Source organism: Crotalus tigris, unplaced genomic scaffold, assembly GCF_016545835.1.
Source record: "Crotalus tigris isolate CLP2741 ecotype Arizona unplaced genomic scaffold, ASM1654583v1 scf7180000018340.3345759, whole genome shotgun sequence".
NCBI classification, from domain to species: domain Eukaryota; kingdom Metazoa; phylum Chordata; class Lepidosauria; order Squamata; family Viperidae; genus Crotalus; species Crotalus tigris.
In genome coordinates this window covers 2,556,667-2,577,215 of record NW_024096953.1, presented here as the reverse complement: position 1 = coordinate 2,577,215, position 20,549 = coordinate 2,556,667, and the positions used below count along the sequence as shown (strand labels likewise).

Here is a 20,549-nt window from a genome sequence, read left to right as displayed (position 1 = left end):
CTAAACATCTGCAGGAAAGCCAAGCTGAATCCAAGAAGTAGAAGGCCCAGTGTAGTTACTGTCCACAAGGCTCTGGTTTCTCCACTTCCTGTCCAGATGTTCAATGTCACAAAAGGGAATTAAGATATGGGATGCCCTGAGATCAAAGGTGATTTTGGAGTGGGCTAAAACATCATACTGTAGTTCCTAAATTCTCAGCTGGTTGATCTCCAGGAGGAATGTTGTATTCTCAGCTCTAGCCGGCAGGTGGCAGTCTTTGCTAAAAGATCCTGGATTCCTTGCAAGGCAGTTGAACTGCAGGGGGCCTCCTCTGCAGACATTGCCCCATGTTCCCCTTGAATGGGGTGGTGACTGTTTTATACCCCCTTCCAGAACTGTCTGCAAAGACTCTGTAGGGCCTTGAACAGAGATCCCCCAGCCAAACAAACAGGACCTATGCAGGACTTCTGGTGCGCAGAACTGCAAGGACACCTGGTAGAGATCCTTTATCCCAGATCGTGACTTTGGAATACCTTCATGAAGTCCTCTGAGCAGCATTTCTGAAAAGAGCTGTTTGCTCTCCCAGCTGCTTACTTGCACACTTTCAGTCACTGTGCAGAGCTGGTGAAAATGTTTCTACGGGTCAACATAGTCAATTTAATCTAAGGCTGTGGTGCATCTGAGGAACTAAGGGCATTCTGAACCAGCTGGATCAACGGCTGGAGAAGATAACTTGTCCCAGGAACACAACGGCCCTCCAGACCAGCTCCTTCGGTAGAAAAATGCAGACTCCAGGTGCCCCATTTTCCAGGATGAAAGAAGGGGCTGAGGATCCATTGTGGAAGGCTGACTTTTCACTATATTGTTTGGAACACTCCCTTGTTTAATGTATTAATATACGGAAGTGTAGAAATAGAATGTTAGGTCATGAGCCAATAAAAATGTGAAATACACACCCTTGATGTATTCCAGACTTTGTAGGCTTTATTGCGACAGGAAGGAAGGAAGGAAGGAAGGAAGGAAGGAAGGAAGGAAGGAAGGAAGGAAGGAAGGAAAAGAGGGAAGACAGAGATGGGGAAGGGAAGGAAGGAAGGAAGGAAGGAAGGAAGGAAGGAAGGAAGGAAGGAAGGAAAAGAGGTGAGACAAAGAGATAGGGAAGGAAGAGAGGGAGGGAGGAAGGGGGGGAGGGAAGGAAAGAAGGAAGGAAAATAGGGAAGACAGTAGGAGGGAGGGAGGGAGGAAGGAGACAAAGAGATGGGGAAGGGACAGGAAGAAAGGAAGGAAGGAAGGCTGATGCAGTCTAAAAAGCTAATTTCTAAGTATTGTTTCTGAAAACCAAGTCCAGCAATGTTCTTATGATCTCCTTTTATGACCAGATTCAAACTCTACCAGATTCTTCAGATATTGAGCCAACCAGCCAGAAACAGGATGGAGGACAACCAAGTCCAGCTGGACTCCAGGTCCAAAGTTTCAACCCCTGCCCTGCCTTCTTGAGCATTCCTTCCCTTGCCTGGAGGGCTTCCTTGTCTTCTTTCTTCTTCTCAAAGTCCTGTTCCAACTCGCTAAGAGGGAGAACAATCTCAGCCTGCTGGGGATACGATAGACACACACAGAGAGAGACACACACCAGCTCTTCAGGCTGTTGCGACATCTCTTTGGAGGCCTTTGTCAAGCAAAGTCTGGCCAGGAAAATCACGGCAGAAAAAAAGGCATTCCAGCCATCCTGGACTTTGCCCCCAAGACAAGTGGATTCAGGAAGGCAGGCAGGTGGAGGAGAACCCGAGTAGCCTGGGCTTGTCTGGAGCAGATTCTCTCTCTCGATAAGAGTCCTTCTCTGCCTGCAATCTGCTGTTTGGGCACTGCCCCAGTTTTCTGCTGCCAGCAACTGTCGGCAGGACACACAAACACACAGCCACACAGGCTTGAAGCCAAGGCGTTAGCAGGCAACCTGTGTGGAAGACGAAAGACCATTTCAAGCTTTGCTGGTGCATTTGTCTTCCTACTGGTTGTAGAGTAGAACCCCTAGTCTTGCACTGAGTGGCGTCCTTCTAAAACACGGGTTCCCAACCTTGACAGTTTTAAGAATGATTTGCCTCCAAAAGTTGAGGGTGCTCTTAACTGGGAGGTTTTTAAGAAGAGATTGGACAGCCATTTGTCTGAAATGGTAGAGGGCTTCCTGCCTGATCAAGGGGTTGGATAGAAGACCCCCAAGGTCCCTTCCAACTCTGTTATTCTTTCTTTCTTTCTTTCTTTCTTTCTTTCTTTCTTTCTTTCTTTCTTTCTTTCTTTCTTTCTTTCTTTCTGCCTGCCTGCCTGCCTGCCTGCCTGCCTGCCTGCCTGCCTGGAGGTTTTTAAGAAGAGAATGGAGAACCACTTGTCTGAAATAGTATAAGGTTTCCTGCTTGAGCAAGAGGTTTGATTAGAAGACCTCCAAGGCCCTGTTATTCTGCTACCCTTCCTTCCTTCCTTCCTTCCTTCCTTCCTTCCTTCCTTCCTTCCTTCCTTCCTTCCTTCCTTCCTTCCTTCCTTCCTTCCTTCTCCATCACTGCATGTTTTTAAGAAGAAATTGGACACCCACTTGTCTGAAATGGTATAAGGCAGGGATCTGCAATCTTGACAACTTTAAGACTTGTGGACTTCAGCTCCCAGAATTCCTCAGCCAGCAAGTCTTAAAGTTGTCAAGGTTGCAGATCCCTGGTATAAGGTTTCCTGCTTGAGCAGGGGGTGGATGCAGATCAAAGGCCATTGTTTAGTACCATGAACTCCAGTCCTATGCATACTCATATGGATTTGTTCCTGAAATTTAGAGAGGATTATTTCCAAATTTGGCAACGTTTGATACTCCAGGAATTAGGATTCCCTGGTTGAGTTTTGGAAAGAGTCAATTCACATTCAACCATTTTTACCTCCTGGGAATGATTTGAGTTTAGAAGACACTGTTTAGATTCTAAACCAGGGATCTTCACACTTGGCAACTTTAAGACCTGTGGACTTCAACTCCCAGAATTTTCCAGTGAGCCATGCTGGCTGGGGAATTCTGGGAGTTAAGTCCACAGGTCTTCAAGTGGTCAAGGTTGAATGCCCTGTCAAAAATTATATCACAAGAACAGCAATAAATGTCCAGTCTCTTCCCACTTGGTGCCCTCTAGATTTGTTAGGCTACAATTTCCATTATCCCCAGCTAGCATTGTTGTTTGGGGTGATGAGAATAGTAGCCTAGTAGATCTGTGAAGAGGAGAAATTCCAATTTTTGCATAATCTCCCAGGAGTTTCCACCTCATTTCTGAAACTGGAGACCAAAACAAAATAGCACTTGCCTGCTGAAGTTCTAAACTGGTTAGTCAACTTTCCCCATAAATGAAAATAGCATTTAATTCCAATAGCCTTTGTCTTCTCTGCTTCCTCTTCGAATATAAAAATTGACCTGTTTGGAATAGAATTGTCCATCTCCCTCTGCTGGCCAAACCAAAAAAAAAAAAAAAGGAATCCATCAATCCACATAGTTTTAGTTTTGCAGTTTAAACAGCAGTTCCCCCTATTAGATACCTTCATGTGTTTTGAGAATTAAGAGCTCCACATATACTGTTTAAAGAGTCAAAATAAATGCCCCCATTTTCACTCACTGCTGCTTTTTCTGAAAAGGGAAGGCCAAGATAGATCTCATTGTCTGAAAACAAATTTTCAGAATTCAAGACCATTTTTAAAACAAAAAGCAATATATACACTTCCACCCACACTACCAATACAATAATCCCCCAACCTGCAGGGGTGACAGGACTCAGCAGCAGCAGGCTTCTGAGAATATGCAGAGTGCATCCATTTTTGCTTGTAGGATATTTATTAATAAGGGGTTTTTTTTGTAGTGTACATTTTTGGTTTTTATTTATTGTTCTTACTGATTGTTGCTCGACACCCAGAGTTGCCTTTGATGGGAAGGGCAGATATATAAATTTTATTGATTAATCAATCAATCAATTAATCTTTCTAATACTACTACTACTACCAGAACTCAGGATTAAAGTTTGCAGGGCTCCCTTAAACTTTCACAGCCAATTATTACAGGTCAGGAATCCATACTACGAGGCAGCCCTTGTTTTAGAAATCATTTTAGATTTTAGATTCTATATCCTTTTAGATTAGAAAGTTCCTATTTTAGAGATGAACAGTTGTGGGGTGGGGGCCCAGATCTTTGGGCAAGCACCCCCAGCAATTTATAAATCCCTCAGGTCATGTTTTAGCACTTGTCTTCCCCAGCCAGAGTTTCAAACGTCTTGCTGACAGTCTCTGAATTTTAAGGGGTGGCAGAGCCCCCAAACCGCCCTCTCCTTTGGTAAAATCCTTCCGGTTACTTTCTCACACTTCTCCTGTGTCACATAACCCTTTTCAGATTATGCACAGTTTTTTTAATAAAAAAAATGGAAGGAGAACAGAATATTTCAACATGGAAAAGATGCTCAGGGAGGATAAACTCTGGCCAAAAAGAAATCACGTCATAAATTCAGCAATGCACCGTCTCTTTATCTCCAGTCGGGAATATTTGTCAAAGCCTTATTTTGCAACAAAACAAAAATTGAATCGGGAACAATGGCCAAATTATATTCATAGTAGATCATTAACAACGCAGGCTAGGTTTTTCGTTGACTCAGCTGTCCCCGGGTTCCTTCTAAGGAAGGGATGGGAGGAAATGGCATGAAAGAATCCAGATTCAAAATTTAGAAATTTCCTCTGGAGTTCAAATCAACCTCTGCCTGCCTTGCCTGTGATTGCAAGGCCAGAGCAAGGGAGGGGGGGGGCAGGTGGAAATAACCACCTTTTGAAGACACAAAGCTTCCCACAATGCAAATCGGAGTAGCTGTTGCAAAGGAGAAGCTTAAAATCACACCCACATTGCGGAAAAGAAGGGGGGGAGTAAGTCAGAAACTGGGGGACACATCGAAGACCCCAAAACTCACGGAACAAGGTCCCCCATTCACCCACAGTCATTGCTTGCAGGACTCAGTGCTATTTTCCTGGCCACGCCACACCCCCTTTTAGGCCCTCTTTGTCCACAAATGCATCAGGCAGCCCCCCAATGCACCCCGATTCCAAGGTCTCCCCAAAATATTGCAGGGAAGCATCATCAGGTGACGGGGGCCAGGGAAGTGGCAGGGATGGCCTAGAATTTGGCATCTGCAAAACTGTGGGTTCTCTTTGGGGGCACCTCCCTCGTTTAGGGCCAGGGAGCTAAAAAGCTGGACAGGAGCCCCAAAGGGGGGTCCCAGGAAGACGGGGCCGGTGGATCTTGTTCCCCCAGACCCTGTCCTAGATGGGGCTATGCTGGGTTTTCCTCCAAGAGAGTCCATTTTCTGAAGCCTTTGAATATTCAAATTGAAACTATCGCGCAATCCTTGATTGTCAAATCAATGGATTCTAGAGGTTTTAAATACTTGGCTTGTGGGGAGAAAAATTCAAACTTATATCTGTAGGTATAAAAGATTAATATTGTTTGTCTCCCAGTCAAGAGCTGCACCAAGGCTTTAGAATTCTTTTTTAATCCAAAAATTCCTGTTTTCTTGCATGTTTTCCTTCAGCTTTAGGGAGCCCAGCTGAGTGTCCTTGATTTGGTCCACACAACACTGTTGGGGGTGGAAAGCCAATTGCTCCATTCTCTGTTCCTGAAGAATGTCAGGTAAGTCAGAATTGAATCTTTGGTGGGTTTTGGGGTGTGGGGTCCGAGTCCTTCTCTCGCACGCCTTTTGGGACTGCTTGCCTTCAAAAGATTTTTTACAAAAGGGAAAAAGAAGGGAAAGAAAGGGAAAAGAGAGTGAAGGATTCCCAAATTCACAGAGCAACGAAGTAGAATATTTTTAAGGGCATGCATGTTAAACCAAATCCGGTGTAAACTCATATACATAAAATCCACACACACACACACACACACACACACACACACACACACACAATGCCGTTGCGCCAGGGCTACACCGGGAACACTGACGTTCCCAGCTGTGAATGCTCTGGAATGTGGCTACTCCAAAGATGGTTGTTGAAAGCACTCTTTGGGGGGAAAGGAAAAGAAGAAGAAGAAGAAGAAGGGAGAAAAAACCACGGTGAAGTTATGTGGCTAATTCTTAATCCGTCTGGTTAAAATGTGCATTTTTTTTTTTCAAAACCGTAGACTGAATTTCTGGCATTTCAGGATGCGCAAAGTGGGTTGCAAAGTCTTTTTTTTAAAACGTGTGTGTGTGTGTGTGTGTGTGTGTGTGTGTGTGTGTGTGTGTGTGTGTGTGTGTGTGCGCGCGTGTGTACCCCAAAACCCCAACCAGCGAATTGCAATTTTGATAAAGAAGGATTGCGCACTTCCATCTCGCGGCCCCAAAAATGCTAGCTTTGGAAAGACCGGCTGGTCGGGCGCAAAAGAGAGGGAATGCGCCCCTCCCTTTTGGGGGGTGCGAGACTGCTCAAGGGAGACCCCCCCCCGTCGCCAACCGACTCGGCTCCCCCGGCTCCCCCACCTCTCCCGTGCGATGCTTCTGACGGCCAGCCGCGGCGCTGCCGCGTAGCGAAACCTCTGCGCGCAAAGTGGCTGCGCGCTGCTGGCTCGTTCTTACGACCTCCGGGGCGCGCTTTGCGCCGTCTGCGCCCGCCTGGCTCTGGAGCAGCTTGAGGGAAGCCGGGAGAGGCGCGCGGAAGGCAGGCGGGGGACCTGCGAGCCGTGTTTGGGAGTGCAACTGACGGGGGGAAGATGGGCTGGGGGGGGGGGATGACGTCGGGGGTCGCTTTGCAGGATGAAAGCGCAGTCGAGGAGCGCGCTGCGCCCCAGAAAGCTTGCTTCGCGGGCGAGGTCTCCTCCGGCGCCTTTCCTTCCCCTTGACCCCGGGGAAAGCGAGGCGGGGTCCCACCGCCACCCCCGAGCAGGGCCGGCCGGAGAGGGGCATCCAGAGACGCGCCAACCCTCCGCGCGCAGCCCCGGGGCGCTCTCCAGCCGGCTTGGTGCTGGCTTCTCTCTGCCCGACGGCGCCGCGGCTCGCCCCGTCCGCTCGCCCCCCCCCCGCCGCCCCACCCAGCCCGCTCGGGAAGGCAGCGCGGCGCCCTCGGACCGTGGAGCGCAAAGCAGGAGCGGGGCCAAGACTTGCGCTCCTCCCACCCCCGGCCCCGTCTGGGCGATGCCGCTGCCAGTCCTGCGCCCGCCGCAGCCTCCGGGACGCGTTTTGCGGACCGCGGGGGCGTCGGCCCGGTTGCAACCCAGTCCCCGGGGCCCCCTCCGCATAGTCCGATTCCTGGAGGGGATGCAGAGACACCCCAAACGGCCAGCCTTTCACCCCAGCCTTCCCTCCTCCTCCTCCTCCACTCTCAGATGCGGAATGATCGGCCGGCCGCCTCCCTTGCGCCTTCCCCCCCCCCCCAAAAAAAAAAACCGAGCGTGCAATTCACTCACAAAGGCCGGCGCTGCTGCACCACCCAGAAGCGTCCGGGACCCTCCTCGCTCCGGCGTCAAATCGCAGGACGCGGGGGGGGGGGGCTGAAAGCACAGAGGAGGCTAAACTACACTTCCCAGGATGCCTTGGAGGGGGGAAGAAACCCAGGTGGTACAGACCCCCAAGGGGAGTCTCTCTTTCCAATAAGCTTCTACAACCTAGAGCCCCCTCCCCCGCCACCGCAGAGCTCACGGAGGTCCACCATAGATTGCCCATCCTGGGCGGTGAGCTCAAAAGGGCGCCGGTTTTCGGAAAGCGGGTTTAGAGACACAGGTGATCTAAGCACTAGGCAAAGTCTAAGCCCCCAGAAAAGGCTGAAGAATACCATTTTTGAGGTTTTTAGTTGAATGTGTGCTAGATAAAGTCACAATGGAAAGGGCGCCTTGATGGAATCTGGTCTAAAAAACATGAGGACAGCTTAAAATACCCATGATTATACATTACAGTGGATGCTTTTGAAATGGTTCTTAACTGAGTCTGGGTTAGAGATCAATGGTAAGCAAGAAACTTGTCACCCACCCACCCCAAGTTTCTGAGGGATCCAGAAACGTGTGTGTGTGTGTGTGTGTGTGTGCAATTTGTGCAAGAAATTGGCACTGGCAGAGATGCAACACAGCCGAGCAGGTCTAAAGTGAGACAATGTGTGTGTGTGTGTGTGTGTGTGTGTGTGTGTGTCTAACAGAATTAATCCCCCCCCCAGGCAGTGAAAGTTGAATTAAGTCATTGAACCCATGGGGGTTGTTCCTGTGAAAAAGCTCATCCTGTGTTTGGAATCCTTAGGGAAAGGATAGGATCGCAACAGCAGCATTTTTATACAAAACGATGAATTGAGCAGCTAAAATTATTGGGGGGAGACAAAGCTGGTGAAAAATGATGCTGGCTGAGGAATTCTGGGAGTTGAAGTCCACATGTCATAAAAGGGCCAAGTCTGAAGACCCCTGTCCTAAAGGGTCAGCTTGAGTAGAAAGCAGAGCTCTGAAGCAGACAAGTTAAATATGTTCTAAAAATGTTCCTCTGGGACTTTTCCAAAGCGCCCGCTGGGGATCTCTGGAAAAACGCAAGGTGGGAGTGGAGATCTATAAGATAATCCTGCCAAGTTCATCTTAATCTCCCTACAAAAGCTCCTTTTAAAAAAAAACTTGGCAACTTTTTTTAAAGAATTCAATTGGTCTCTCGTGTCTAAATCGTGTCGCTAACATTTGAAGCAGTTGGGCGTCTGGAGTTTCCCTCTGTTTAGGGATCCAGGTTTAAATCCACCCTTCACTTTAGACACACCCTGGATGAATTGGGGCTGTATTTTCTCAGCTGGCTGTTCTTTGCAACGTGTTATTTTGGGGATGAACTAAACGGAGGTCCCATGCTGTGAGCTCATGCAGGAAAGACAGAATGTGAAGAAGGAAGGAAGGAAGGAAGGAAGGAAGGAAGGAAGGAAGGAAGGAAGGAAGGAAGGAAGGAAGGAAGGAAGGAGATGGGAATGAAAGGAAGGAAGGAAGGAGATGGGAATGAGAGAGAGGAAGGAAGGAAGGAGGGAGAGAGGGAGGAAGGAAGGAAGGAAGGAAGGAAGGAAGGAAGGAAGGAAGGAAGGTGGAATGAGAGGAAGGGAGGGAGGGAAAAAAGGGATGGGGAATTCTGGGAGTTGAAGGTACACATCTTAAAGTTGACAAGTTTGAAAAACACCGGTTTAATATAATGGGTAAACCTTGCCAAGTGTGGTTTATTTAATAAACTGTGGTTTATTAAACATTGGATCAAAGTCAGAAGATGTCAAAGCTGTTGTCTTCACACACCATACTAAGCTGTCACTTCTTGGCTTGAAAAAAGCCACAGCTGGCTGTTTCAATGCTTTACATGTTGCCCTTAGGAGAAGGCAGAGAATTCCAGTCACTGCTGAAACCCCAGCCCGGCCAGGGCCCTTCCGAGTGTCCTGGGTCTGCGAAGGGGCATTTTTTGCTCTCTCCTTTCAGGGAAGGCGAAGGTCTACCAAGGCGTTCGAGTGAAGATGACCGTGAAGGAACTTCTGCAGCAGAGAAGAGCCAAACAGGCCACGGTGGCTGAAGCTGTAAGCATCTCCCTTTAAACTCTCTTGAAGTTTAGATATTAAATGAGCCATTTGAATAGAGCAGCTATGGGGTCCTGGTTCCATTTTCAGGGCTATCATCAACATTAGCACTGATGATGTTGCCTAGTTGGGTCATGAAATGTCAGCAAGAAAATAACCAAGCTCAGAGAGCAACAAAGATCCCACAGTCGTTGTTGTCGACCTCCTCCTCCTCCTCGCCCTCCTCCTCCCTGCAAACCCCAATCTCTTCTAGCACTGATGATGTTACCTAGATAGGTCATGAAACATCTGCAAGAAATCCACGAAGCTCAGGGACCACCCACAGTCTTCCTCCTCGCTCTCCTCTTCCCTTCTAGCACCGATGATGTTACCTAGTTAGCTCATGAAACATCTACAAGGAAGCCACCAAGCTCAGAGAGCAACAAGGACTCCACAGTTCAACCCTGAACTAGAGAGATTCTCTTTTATCAGTGGATGAGTTGTCTCCTCCTATGCATCAAAGAAATTATTTGGTGGCTATAAAAAAAAGTGCCATTTTTCCTCCATTATTCTTCAGCTTCTGGCCAATAGAATCCAAGAGCCTCACAATGCTTCACAAAGTCCCCACTTCACAAACTCCAGCCCTGCTTGGGGTAGTCCTCAATGTTCTTCCTTGGCTTTCTCCCAAATCCCACACAACCTGATGAACAAGATTTTGCTTCCAACCCTCCCTGAAAAGAGAGAACAGAGTGCTGGAGAAGTTCTCCCGGGTGGAGCTGGCCAAGAAGAGGTGGCAGGTGGCCATTTCTTTCTCTTGCAACCTGCAACCTTCCCACGGCTTTCCATGGATCTGTTAAACCCCCCCCCCCCCCAAGGAAGGTCTCGGGAGAACCTGCCTGTTACTCTCATCGCCAAGGGGGAAGCCGTCCAGCCCCTGGTCATGGCTGCAGCATTTGTTCTCCTGCCAGAGAACTCCGATTACATTTCTTTTGTTTGTCTTCCCATTTGGAGGAGAGTTTCAAAAGGCCCTTTGAAAACCCAGGGCCGTTTCCATTCTTTTGAATCTGGGGCGTGTGTGAACCTCCCCTCCTTTCCCTTCCTCTGGATTGGTCACAATGGTGGGTGGGTCGCATCAGGAAGGTGGGGATGGAATTTACACCTTGGTGGGTTCCGTCTCCCAGCCCTTTGTGACTCAGTGTACCGCACGGATCCCAGCCTATTTGGTAAACTGAACCTCAGAGGACTTATGGCTGAGTACAAGGTGCAAGATTTGGCCGCTGAACGTAGAAAAATCCAGCGGTGTGAAAGGCAGGGCGCAAACCTGGAGGAGAGAATGAACTAGGGAAAAATCACCGGCCATCAAAACCTTTTGGGTCCTTTTGGAGCCTTTTTGGTAACACACCAGTTTGTTTCTGTTCCTTGTTCCAGGAAAAAAATTGCTCCTGTTCTCCCATGGAAAGCACATCAGAGAGGATTCAAGAGGTAGCTACTCCAATGTTGCTCAACCTTGGCAACTTGAAAATGTGTGGACTTCAAGATCCAGAATTCCCAGAATGGCTGGCTGGGGAATTCTGGGAGTTGAAGTCCACATACCTTAAAGGGGCCATGTTTGAAAAACTCTGACCTAGTGCAACTCCTGGCCAGGACAGAAATTCTGGTCTCCTCCAGTATCTTCCTCATCTGCTCCCCATCTGGGAAGGTGTTTTCTTCTGTATGTCTCCTTTGACTTTGGCCTTCAGCCTTGGCAAGGACAGGAGCTGAAAAGCAAAGGCGGAATATTCTTGTGAGGGGCACTGCAAGCATTTCAAGAGAAATTTCTATAGGCCCAGAAATAGTTTTTGAAAATTACCTCTTGGGAGCACAAGGCCCTTGCGTCTGAGTCAATTATGACAGGAGTTTGAAAGCTTCGTTGTTGCATGTTGTGTAAAAGAAGCTGCTAACAAGATGAGCAAGCAGAAGAAGGTGGTCAATTCCCAAGACTCCAGCTGCAAATAAATCTTGCCCAAATGTGATTCACTTATACATTAGCATTTTTTTCCTTTCCTTTCCTTTCTCCTTCTCTATTTCCCTCCCTCCCTCCCTCCCTCCCTCCCTCCCTTCCTTCCTTCCTTCCTTTTCACAAACTGCCCTCTCAGGATGCAGGTTTTATAGACAATGGAAGATCCATTACATTTAAAGGCTGCAAAGCTTTGGGGGAGCAGGCATCCCTAAATTACATTTAGCCAAGGAATAACATTGAGGAGGACCCCAGATTAAATACACTCAATAAAGAAAGAACTTTCATTAATTGCCTTACAGCATCTCAAAAAATTCTCCACTTTTGGAGAGGAATCCTGGACTTACCTCAGCCATGTAAGGGCGTGAAGGAAGGGGGTGAGGGCCGCGAGTCCTTCCCTGTTTTATTATTGGAGAGAAACACCCCCAGATTTGTTTTGCTTTGTTCCTTTTTTATTCTCAGGTTTTTGGAGAATGCAGCGGAAACGTCCAGGCTGGAGAGGCTTTTTCACCTCCCTGCACAGGTTGGTACAAAACAGCCCCCTTCTCCTCTCCCCAGCTCCCACAAACACGTGTCCCTTCTTTTTCCGAGCTTTCTATACCTATTCCTACCAGTTTCTTCTTGAATCCTGACTTTCAGCTGGGCAGGGGCATTTAATTGTGAAAATGGCCAATCCGCGTTGGGCAGGAGCTTGCTAAGTGCAGATGAGCATCCGGGCTGGGTGGAGAAGGTAGGTGGGAGCAAACAAGCTTTAAAAAGAAAAAAAGAAAAAAAATCCAGATGAATTTGTGGTGTGCTTTTTCTGGAGTGGATTTAAAGGCACCGGCTGGATTCATTTCCTTTTCCTCTTCTTGCAAAGCTAACTTATTTTGGGATCGGTTTGTTTACAACCAGCCATACTTGCTTTTATTTTTCCCTCCTGCAGTTATTCCCCTCCCTCCCTCTCTCTCTCCCTCCCTCCCTCCCTCTCTCTCTCTCTCTCTCTTCCAGAAATCCCAAAGAAATTAATCTTTTTATATCTCGTATCAACGCAACACAATTCTCCGGGATGTAATAGGTTTTTCAGTGGCAGAAAAGCAGGCACTTTTCTCCCAATCCTTAAGCTACCAAAGGATAAAGAAACCTTGAGCAATTGAAAGTGAGCAGCTGAGTTAAGAAGCAGCAAATCTAAAGAGCAAATTGTGAGCTCTTTAGAGGAACTCAGAATAAGGGGGGGGGGAATTGATTCTCTTAAGAGAGAAAAACAGAAATAGGAAGGAAAAAATATAGTTTGAATAAGAGTTGAGGTAGGAGATCCTATGGGCTCGTTGAATTTTTGGATTTTCAAATCCTGCTTCAGCCCTTCAGTGGCATCCTGAAAAATATTTTGTCAGGCATACAGGTAATACGTCCTTGACTTACAATGGTTTGTTTAGTGACCGTTCAAAGTTACAACAGCACTGAAAAAAAGGGACTTATGACCATTTTTCACACACAGGAGCGTTGAAGCATGCTCATGGCCACGAGGTCAAAATTCGGACACTTGGCCACTGACTCATATTTATGATGGTCGCCATGTCCTGGGGTCATGTGATCCCCTTTTGCGACCTTCTGTCAAGGCAAATCAATGGGGGAAGTCAGATTCACTTAACAACCGTGTGATTAACTGAACCACTGCAGGGATTCAGTTAGGTGGTAAAATGGGGCAAAACTCACTTAACAAATGTCTCACAATTGTGGATTGTAAGTCGAGAACCACCTGTCTTTTTAACGCACATTTTTGCTGGGCCAATGTTCTCCTGGGTATTTGTTATTGGCCAAGCTAGCTAAAGTTTCTGCCAACTTCTATTTCACAGCAGAGCTGAGTTCTTCCCCTTTGTTTTCTTTTCTCAGTTCCTTACATCAACACGGCTCCTGAATCTTCCTTATCCGGCGGTTTACCACCTTGGCAGTTCCAGAACGGGAGCTCCTGCGAGGAAATTCCCCATTATTTGGAGCAGCTGGTGGACTCTTGCCTTCAAGCTGAGCCACTGCTGGAGGTGCCCTTGACCCTGGCACAGGACAACCTGGCTTGCTCACCTGAGAGCTTCCAGCCAGCCCTCACCTGCCTGGTACTTGGGTTTCTGGTATCGACAGATTCGAAGGGGGAGCTTCCCAAATCTGGATCCCCCGGTCCCTAGGAGAAAAGGCCTGCTTTGGTGAAAGAGAAGAGGGGCAGGTGGCTAAGAGTCTAAAAGAGCAGGGGAGAACTGGTGCAGTTGAGAGAATCGGCAGGCAATCCCTTGGCCAACAGGGAGCAAATCCATCCATTTGTAGGGGTCTCCGTTTTACTTTTGCAAACCTGTCCCTTCCTGCTTGAGGACGATGTGCAGTCTAGGGACTCCGATTGCGCTCTCTTGCTTTATCCATGGGGTTACCCAATCAAGGGAACTTGAAGACCTGTGGACTTCAACTCCCAGAATTCCCCAGCCCGCCCATGCGGGCTGGGGAATTCCGGGACTTGAAGTCCACAGGTCTTCAAGTTGGCCAAAGGTTGGGCACCCCTCCTTTAGCTGATTAGCACTACCTGGTGCACTCTTCCCGGAGTCCTATGGAGCCAACTGTAGAATAGAATAGAGCTGGAAGGGACCTTGGAGGTCTTCTAGTCCAGCCCCCCTGCTCAAGCAGGAGAACCTATACCATCTCAGACAAGTGACCATGTAGCCTCTTTTTAAAAATCTCCAGGGATGGAGCGCCCACGATTTCTTACTTCTTACCTACTTACTTCCAAGCAAGCATGCCTACGATCGTCCTGTGAACTCAGAATGAAATTTGCAGACGGAAGACCCGGTGCTTCATCCTCGTTTTCTCGTTTTAGGGTTCCGGATCCCCCGAGGTTTCTGATCCCTCCAGCGCCTTCGATTACAGCTATTCCCCATCTCAGATGCCTCCTTTCGCCCCACTCAGCTACAGCTGCTCGGCTCTGGATGGCACGAGTTGCATGTATTCGCCCCCAGAGGAAGGCACCTGCCAGCCACAAAACCACATCCCACACACCTCCGGCCTATCGACGTGCTCCTGCACCCCGTGCGGTTCCCAGCACTTGGACACTTTTCGAGCTTCCGAATTCTTTCCCTACGCCGCTCTGGATTGCAAAGACTATGCCCCTTCGGTCTCTGTGACAGATGACGTCTGGAAGGATAGGAGTTGGGACCTGTGCTACAGTTAACCTAGCGACGGCCGCCCGCACTTGTGAATGCAGGAGTTCTCTGGACTCAGGTCCCCCATTGTGGGTTTGCCAAGGGCTCCAAATGATACCTTTCTCAGGTCAACCAACATGGAAAGGGCAGGATGCAAGCTTTAGGGCAGGGGTCTCCAACCGTGGCCACCTGAAGACTTCTGGACTTCAACTCCCAGAATTCCCCAGCCAGCCACGGGAGATGAAGTCCACGAGTCTTCGAGCAGCCAAGGATGGACACTCCTGATTTAGAGGTTTCTGGAATTCATCAATGGGTTGAGTAGAAAGTGAGGAATCCTTCTAAACCTTGATTTGGGCTAAAACAACCTGTCTTCACTAAGATTTGCCATGAAATATCCAAATTCTGTACCAAGAGAAATTGATTTCTGCAACCTGTTGGGTGCATTTGCAAACTGCCTCTTATTTTGTATAATTTGTTGTGCTCTGCACTCCAACCCTGGCCCTTCCAGTACCATCTTATTTGACAATTTTCTCCATTCTGGTGTTTGCCATGCCATCAATGGAAGCCCATATGAGCCACATTTCCAAGAGCTAAGAATGCACTTTAAAGAACAATCAATAAATCAATTGTGATTTTTTTTTTTTACCCCCACAAAGTTAATCCTCTAGGAATAACTGCTGCAAGATTTCAGAGTGTGAAGCAACAATAGTATAATATTTACCCATAGAGAGAAAATTCACTGGGGACTATTTGTACGTTTAAAATGGCCAGCCCTGAAAATTTCATTGCCTCCCTATTGAAGAATTCTGTGAGATCTGGAAGCTTGCATACCTCTACCAACAAAATGCCCAGTGCTTGACTTGATCACTCTCATAAAAGCGACATGTATATTCTTGCACTCTGTTCAAGTAAGTATGCATATTTTTCCAGCGAACTGATAATCATCTAAGTTGAATTCACCTTAGGTTTTTTTTTCCTGTCGGGTTTCCTTAAGGAAGCAAACAAACTTATGAACCACATGCCAATATTTCTTCTCCCAAGTAATCAGTCTGTATGTTTTAAGATTTCATTAAATGAAGACGTGTGTTTTATTTGATCTGTTTTCTCCTTTTTCACGACTTGTCCTTCTTTCTGAGTTCAGTTTGTAACTTTACTATTTACTTTCTTTTAATAAACTTCACTATTGTTATGAAAACGTTCAGTAAAAATATTTTTTTTAAAAACAGCACTTTGAAAGACAAAAAAAAGCTTAACCACCCTATTTACTAACTGAAGCAATTCATTTAACAACTGTGGCAACGAAAGTCGTAAAAGGGGGCAAAACTCACTTAACAACTGTCTCACTTTGCAACGGAAATGTTGGGCTCAGTTGTGGATTGTAAGTCCAGGACCATCAGCATTCATTCTTTGGAGGAAAAGGAGGTAGGAGTGGTGACAGAAATAATTTCAAAAAAAAAAATCAGTGGCAGAGCTAAGAGGAGATCTGGGGAATTTTCTATATCCTGCCTTATTTGCTCTGCCGCAAACTGGGATTTCTAAGCTAAAAATTCCACTCAAAATTCCTGATCCTTCAACATGATTGTGAGGGTTTGATTGTGGTGCCACTGTGATTTTATAACGGTGCAAGATGAGATGATAGAACAGTGACAGCTGCTTCTCTTTATCACATTCATTCCCTCTGCTGCATTGAAAGACAAAGCCAGCTTCTGACATGCGTTTCTGTGCCAACATCTATTCTCACATGCATTGGGGGCGGGGGGAATAGCATATTTTATTTTCCAGTGCATTTTTTGTAAAACACCGGCTGCAAAACAGTGACTCCTGGTGGATATGGGACAAAGATTACAATTTTGTTCCAGCTTTTCAATAGGAGCTTTTAAAATCTGTTTTCCTGTTTTGCTAAAATCTCTGTCGGCGCTGCTGCCGAGGCCCTCCTTCGTCAAGAGCTTTGCCAGGCAGAAACTGAAGTGCAACATGCAAAAGAGGGGATCACAACGTGGAGAAGGATGTCCTGAGCCTGACAAAAAGTGATTTCGAAAGTCTTGTTAAGCATCTTCACTCATTTCTTTCTTTATTCCCAGAAGGACCAGCCCAATCAAGGAAGTCACAAATATTCCTGAACCAAAATTAATTTCACAGCCAGGAACGTGGCTTATATGTAGGGAAAGACAGGAGAAAAGTCCTTTTTGTCACCAATTTTGGCTGGCCCACAACTGGCCTCTCTTCACATTCCTTTCTCCATTCACACAACCTGCTTTGCCTGGTTACTGACCCACCAGAGTTAAAACTAACCAAATTTAACACTGCACCTTCGCACAACCATACTCAGCTTGTCAAATTAGATTGTGCAACAAAATGAAAGCAATCACATTGAGACTGGTAACCAACCCAGCCTTTGTGCTTTGTAAGCCATGGTTTAATGTTCAAACATGGTGTAGACTATTGTGGTTTCTAGTCATAAACTATGGCTAAACCAAGCAGCATATGGGGAACACCTCAGACAGATCAAAGGCACTAGAGTAGCACTTGGTCAAGACAGAGTTTCTCAATTTTGACAATTATGGACCAAGGAGCAACAGATGGAAACTAATCTAGGAGAGAAGCAACCTCGAATTAAGGAGAAATTTCCTGAGAACAATCAACCAGTGGAATGACTTGCTACCAGAAATCGTGGGTGCTCCATTACTGCAGACTTTTAAGAAGAGACTGGACAGCCAGGGTGTTTGTATGTAGGTCTTTGGTTGTTCGGGTTTTCTCCCGCGTAAAATTGGAAGTGTCTTGGCGACGTTTCGACGAAGTCCCATTCGTCATCTTCAGGCTGGTGTTTTCAGCTTCGTGCTTCGAGCAGCAATGTGTGGTCTTATATATAAAATTAACCTAAAAATTGAGGAGGTAAAACAATTAAATGTTTAATAAATAGATAACCTAGCTTTCGATGGCTGTATTGCTGCCATCATTGTCAGGGTGTTAAAAGCCAGAGGGTGGGGGAGCTTGTTTATAAGCACAAACGCGCCTGCACACGGCTCATAGACCTCGTTAGAACTCAGAAATACTTCTGACATGAGTGATGAGAGGATCAATGACCGGGCCCCATAACGAGGTCTACGAGCCTGTGCAGGAGCGTTTGTGCTTATAAACAAGCTCCCCCACCCTCTGGCTTTTAACACCCTGATGATGATGGCAGCAATACAGCCATCGAAAGCTAGGTTATCTATTTATTAAACATTTAATTGTTTTACCTCCTACTCCCTTCTCCCTTAATTTGCAGCAGCTGGGGGCCAGCCACCCTTCCCTCTCCAACTGGCAGTCCCAGGTGTTGGGCCACCTGCAACCCACCTGGAAGCAATGGATGCCCCAGTCCCCGGCTGCTGTCCTAAAGGCCACACCTTAACAGACAGATAATCTTTATGAGCCTTTTCTTTGCCTGCACCCAGCACCAGTCTGACTCCTAATTCAGAGCAGGTGAAGTCTTTTAAAGCCCCCATCCCATCAGGAATGCAGTGATGTCATATTGGGGGGTTACACAGAGAAGGTCCTTCCCAGCAATAGAAAGGTTGACCTCAACAATGGCTCCCACTGTTTACCTGATTGTAAAGCACAGGTCACCCTTCCACCTTTAGTGAGTACATTCAGGGTGGCTGAAACAGAGGAGGGAAACCAAGGATCACTCCCTATAACAGTGATCAGATATATTGTTAAAATTGAGGAACCTCTGGTGCATGGTATCTTCTTCTGCCATTCACGACCACCAGCTCCCAACAGTTCCTCATGCCCTCTTTTGTTTTTCCTCCAAATTCTTTCCCATTTCCCTAGCCCCTTGAATTTGAACAGATTTGGATAGAGAAGGATGGGACTTCTGCTGTTTTCATTTTTAATAAATATAGCCTTGAATTTGTGGTCCTTTGAGTTGCAGGTCTGATGTCCATTCCGAATCCTTTCTTGAAGGACATGGAACTAAAGTGGTGAAGCCTTGTGAGATTAAAATGTTTGCTCCTTTCATCTCCAGCTAATCCTGCCCACCAACCTGTGTGCCATAACTTTAATAGGAGACCATATTTATGGAAATTTGGTCTCTGGTTTGCAAACACTGCGAAGGAGACTGGGGAGAGCAGGAAACCAGCCCCAGTTGTGCCATGAGGACACAGCACATTGCAGACTTCCTCCTGGTCATTCTTTCTCGTGTCTGCAGAGCAAAAATGTTGCCCCGGGTCATGCTCTGAAGGTCAGGCGTGGCTTCAGAAATGACCCCAATCCTTCTGTTTGAAGAAGAAAAGCAAAAGATATCTTTTCCTTGAAGGGGAATGAGTGTTGCAGAGACACCAGCCAGATAAAACTGCAATTTTCAGGTGATCCTATCAGTGCAATCAGAAAGCCAGGGAGATAATCAGAAGCAGATGCAGACAGATGCAGATGAGTAATTGCCCCATGCTTTGGCTCCAGAAAAATAACCCCCAAAATGTGTGTGCACGTGGATGGGTATGCATGAGAGAGGGAAAATAAACACCCCTGGAGGGAATAATCTATAGCTGTCATCCACAGACAACCTGGACTTTAAGCAAGCTATTAAGGAAGGTCAGGTAGCACACACATTCCTGAGACCTCAAGGTCAACGGTTAACTGCAAATGTCAAGGGGAAGATTTGCAAGACAAACTTTTCAAAAAATGAAGAAATCCTTGCCCACGGGAGATTTGTTTCTGTCTTTTTAAGTTTAATCTCTTACAAAATGTGACTTAGGCAAAGAGAAGGGTACTTTTCCCCCAAAATTATTTTGCTTTCCTAAGTCACTTCTCTCCCACTTAAAACTGCTGGACTTTTTGAGTCCAGTAGAATACAGTAAATATTTATACACTTTAAGTCCAGTGTTTTGTTTTGTTTTGAATGGCTCTGATTAGCGCTGGTATTTGCCCAGCAGTTAAAGGCAAGGCTGTTGGCTTGTCTTCAGCAGGAACGAATATTTGCAAAAGGTGAAAGTCTGCAAATCTTCAAAAAAGGTGGCCAGGGCATGGCTGAACCCCAGGCAAAAGCTGGATGGGAGAACTGACATGTAGTGGTAGTTCTTGCCTTATGACCACGATTGAGCCCAACATTTCTGTTGTTCAGTGAGACATTTGTTAAGTGAGCTTTGCCCCATTTTCTTGTCTCAGTTGTTAAATAAATCACTGCAATTGATAAGTTAGCAACCTGGTTGTTAAGTGAATCTAGTTTCCCCATTGACTTTGCTTCTCAGAACAGTCATAAATAGGAACCAATTGCCAAGCGTCTGAATTTTGATTATGTGACCCCAGGAAAGTTGCAAAGGTCATAAAGTGTGAAAAATGGCCATAAATCACCTTTTTCAGTGCCGTTGTAACTTCGAATTGTTGTAAGTCGAGCATTACTTGTAGTTGATCCTTCCTAACTTCTCCAGCCTACTTCTAGGAAGTACTCTCTTACTACAGGTAATCCTTGGCTTACAGTCACAATTGGGACTGGAACCTCTGTTACAAAGGAAGGCAATGGTTAAGTGGTACCCAATGTTACAATCTTTTTTGCTGTGGTTGTTAAACAAATCACAGAAAACAAACTTCTGAAGTTCCACTGAATGATTGTGCTCACTGTCAGGAGATTTCTCCTTAGTTCCAAGTTGCTTCTCTCCTTGATGAGTTTCTATCTGTTGCTTCTCATTTTGCCTTCAGGGGCTTTGGAGAACAGCTGGACTCCCTCTTTTTTGTGGCACCCCTTGGATCAGGGGTCTGCAACCTTGACAACTTTAAGACTTGTGGAATTCAGCTCCCAGCATAGCTGGCTGAGGAATTCTGGCAGCTGAGGTCCACAAGTCTTAAAGTTGTCAAGGTTGCAGACTCCTGACTTAGATATTGGAAGACTGCTTTCATGTCATCCCTAATCTTCCTTTTCATTAAACTAGACATTTTCTGCAACC

General features: G+C 46.6%; 2 protein-coding genes and 1 long non-coding RNA gene across 8 annotated transcripts in view; 1 reads left to right on the top strand and 2 right to left on the bottom strand.

Moving 5' to 3' along the window:
• Nucleotides 1-7,440, bottom strand: part of LOC120311279 (histone H4 transcription factor) — a 40,896-nt gene extending 33,456 nt beyond the window's left edge. For 2 of the 5 annotated variants that reach the window (XR_005557572.1, XM_039350599.1), the window contains exon 1: nt 7,397-7,431. The gene's annotated coding sequence lies outside the window, so the exon portion shown is untranslated. Of the gene's footprint in view, nt 1-7,396 lie in introns of all 5 variants that reach the window. The other 3 variants (XM_039350603.1, XM_039350602.1, XM_039350600.1) reach the window with 3 other exon arrangements.
• Nucleotides 7,441-9,098: 1,658 nt separating this feature from the next.
• On the bottom strand, nt 9,099-12,421 carry LOC120311278. 2 transcript variants are annotated; one of them, XR_005557570.1, is made up of 4 exons: nt 11,818-12,421; nt 11,324-11,410; nt 11,099-11,231; nt 9,099-9,618 (listed from the first exon to the last, which is right to left on the bottom strand). It is a non-coding gene; the product is annotated as an uncharacterized LOC120311278 (long non-coding RNA). The 2 variants fall into 2 exon arrangements; XR_005557571.1 differs by having other exon boundaries at nt 9,099-9,453; nt 11,818-12,415.
• On the top strand, nt 10,371-15,823 carry COLCA2 (colorectal cancer associated 2). Its single transcript, XM_039350598.1, has 4 exons — nt 10,371-10,956; nt 11,933-11,993; nt 13,343-13,560; nt 14,307-15,823. Exons 1-4 carry the CDS (start codon nt 10,927-10,929, stop codon nt 14,655-14,657), a joined length of 660 nt encoding a protein of 219 aa, XP_039206532.1. The 5' UTR covers nt 10,371-10,926; the 3' UTR covers nt 14,658-15,823.
• The last annotated feature ends 4,726 nt before the right edge of the window (nt 15,824-20,549 follow it).

What these genes read in the sequence shown, in the direction of transcription:
- COLCA2 (XM_039350598.1), top strand. Translation starts at nt 10,927, where the DNA reads ATGGAAAGCACATCAGAGAGGATTCAAGAG. An exon ending in CATCAGAGAGGATTCAAGAG is followed by an intron (nt 10,957 to 11,932) that starts GTAGCTACTCCA and finishes TTTTATTCTCAG; the next exon opens with GTTTTTGGAGAATGCAGCGG. An exon ending in AGCCAGCCCTCACCTGCCTG is followed by an intron (nt 13,561 to 14,306) that starts GTACTTGGGTTT and finishes TTCTCGTTTTAG; the next exon opens with GGTTCCGGATCCCCCGAGGT.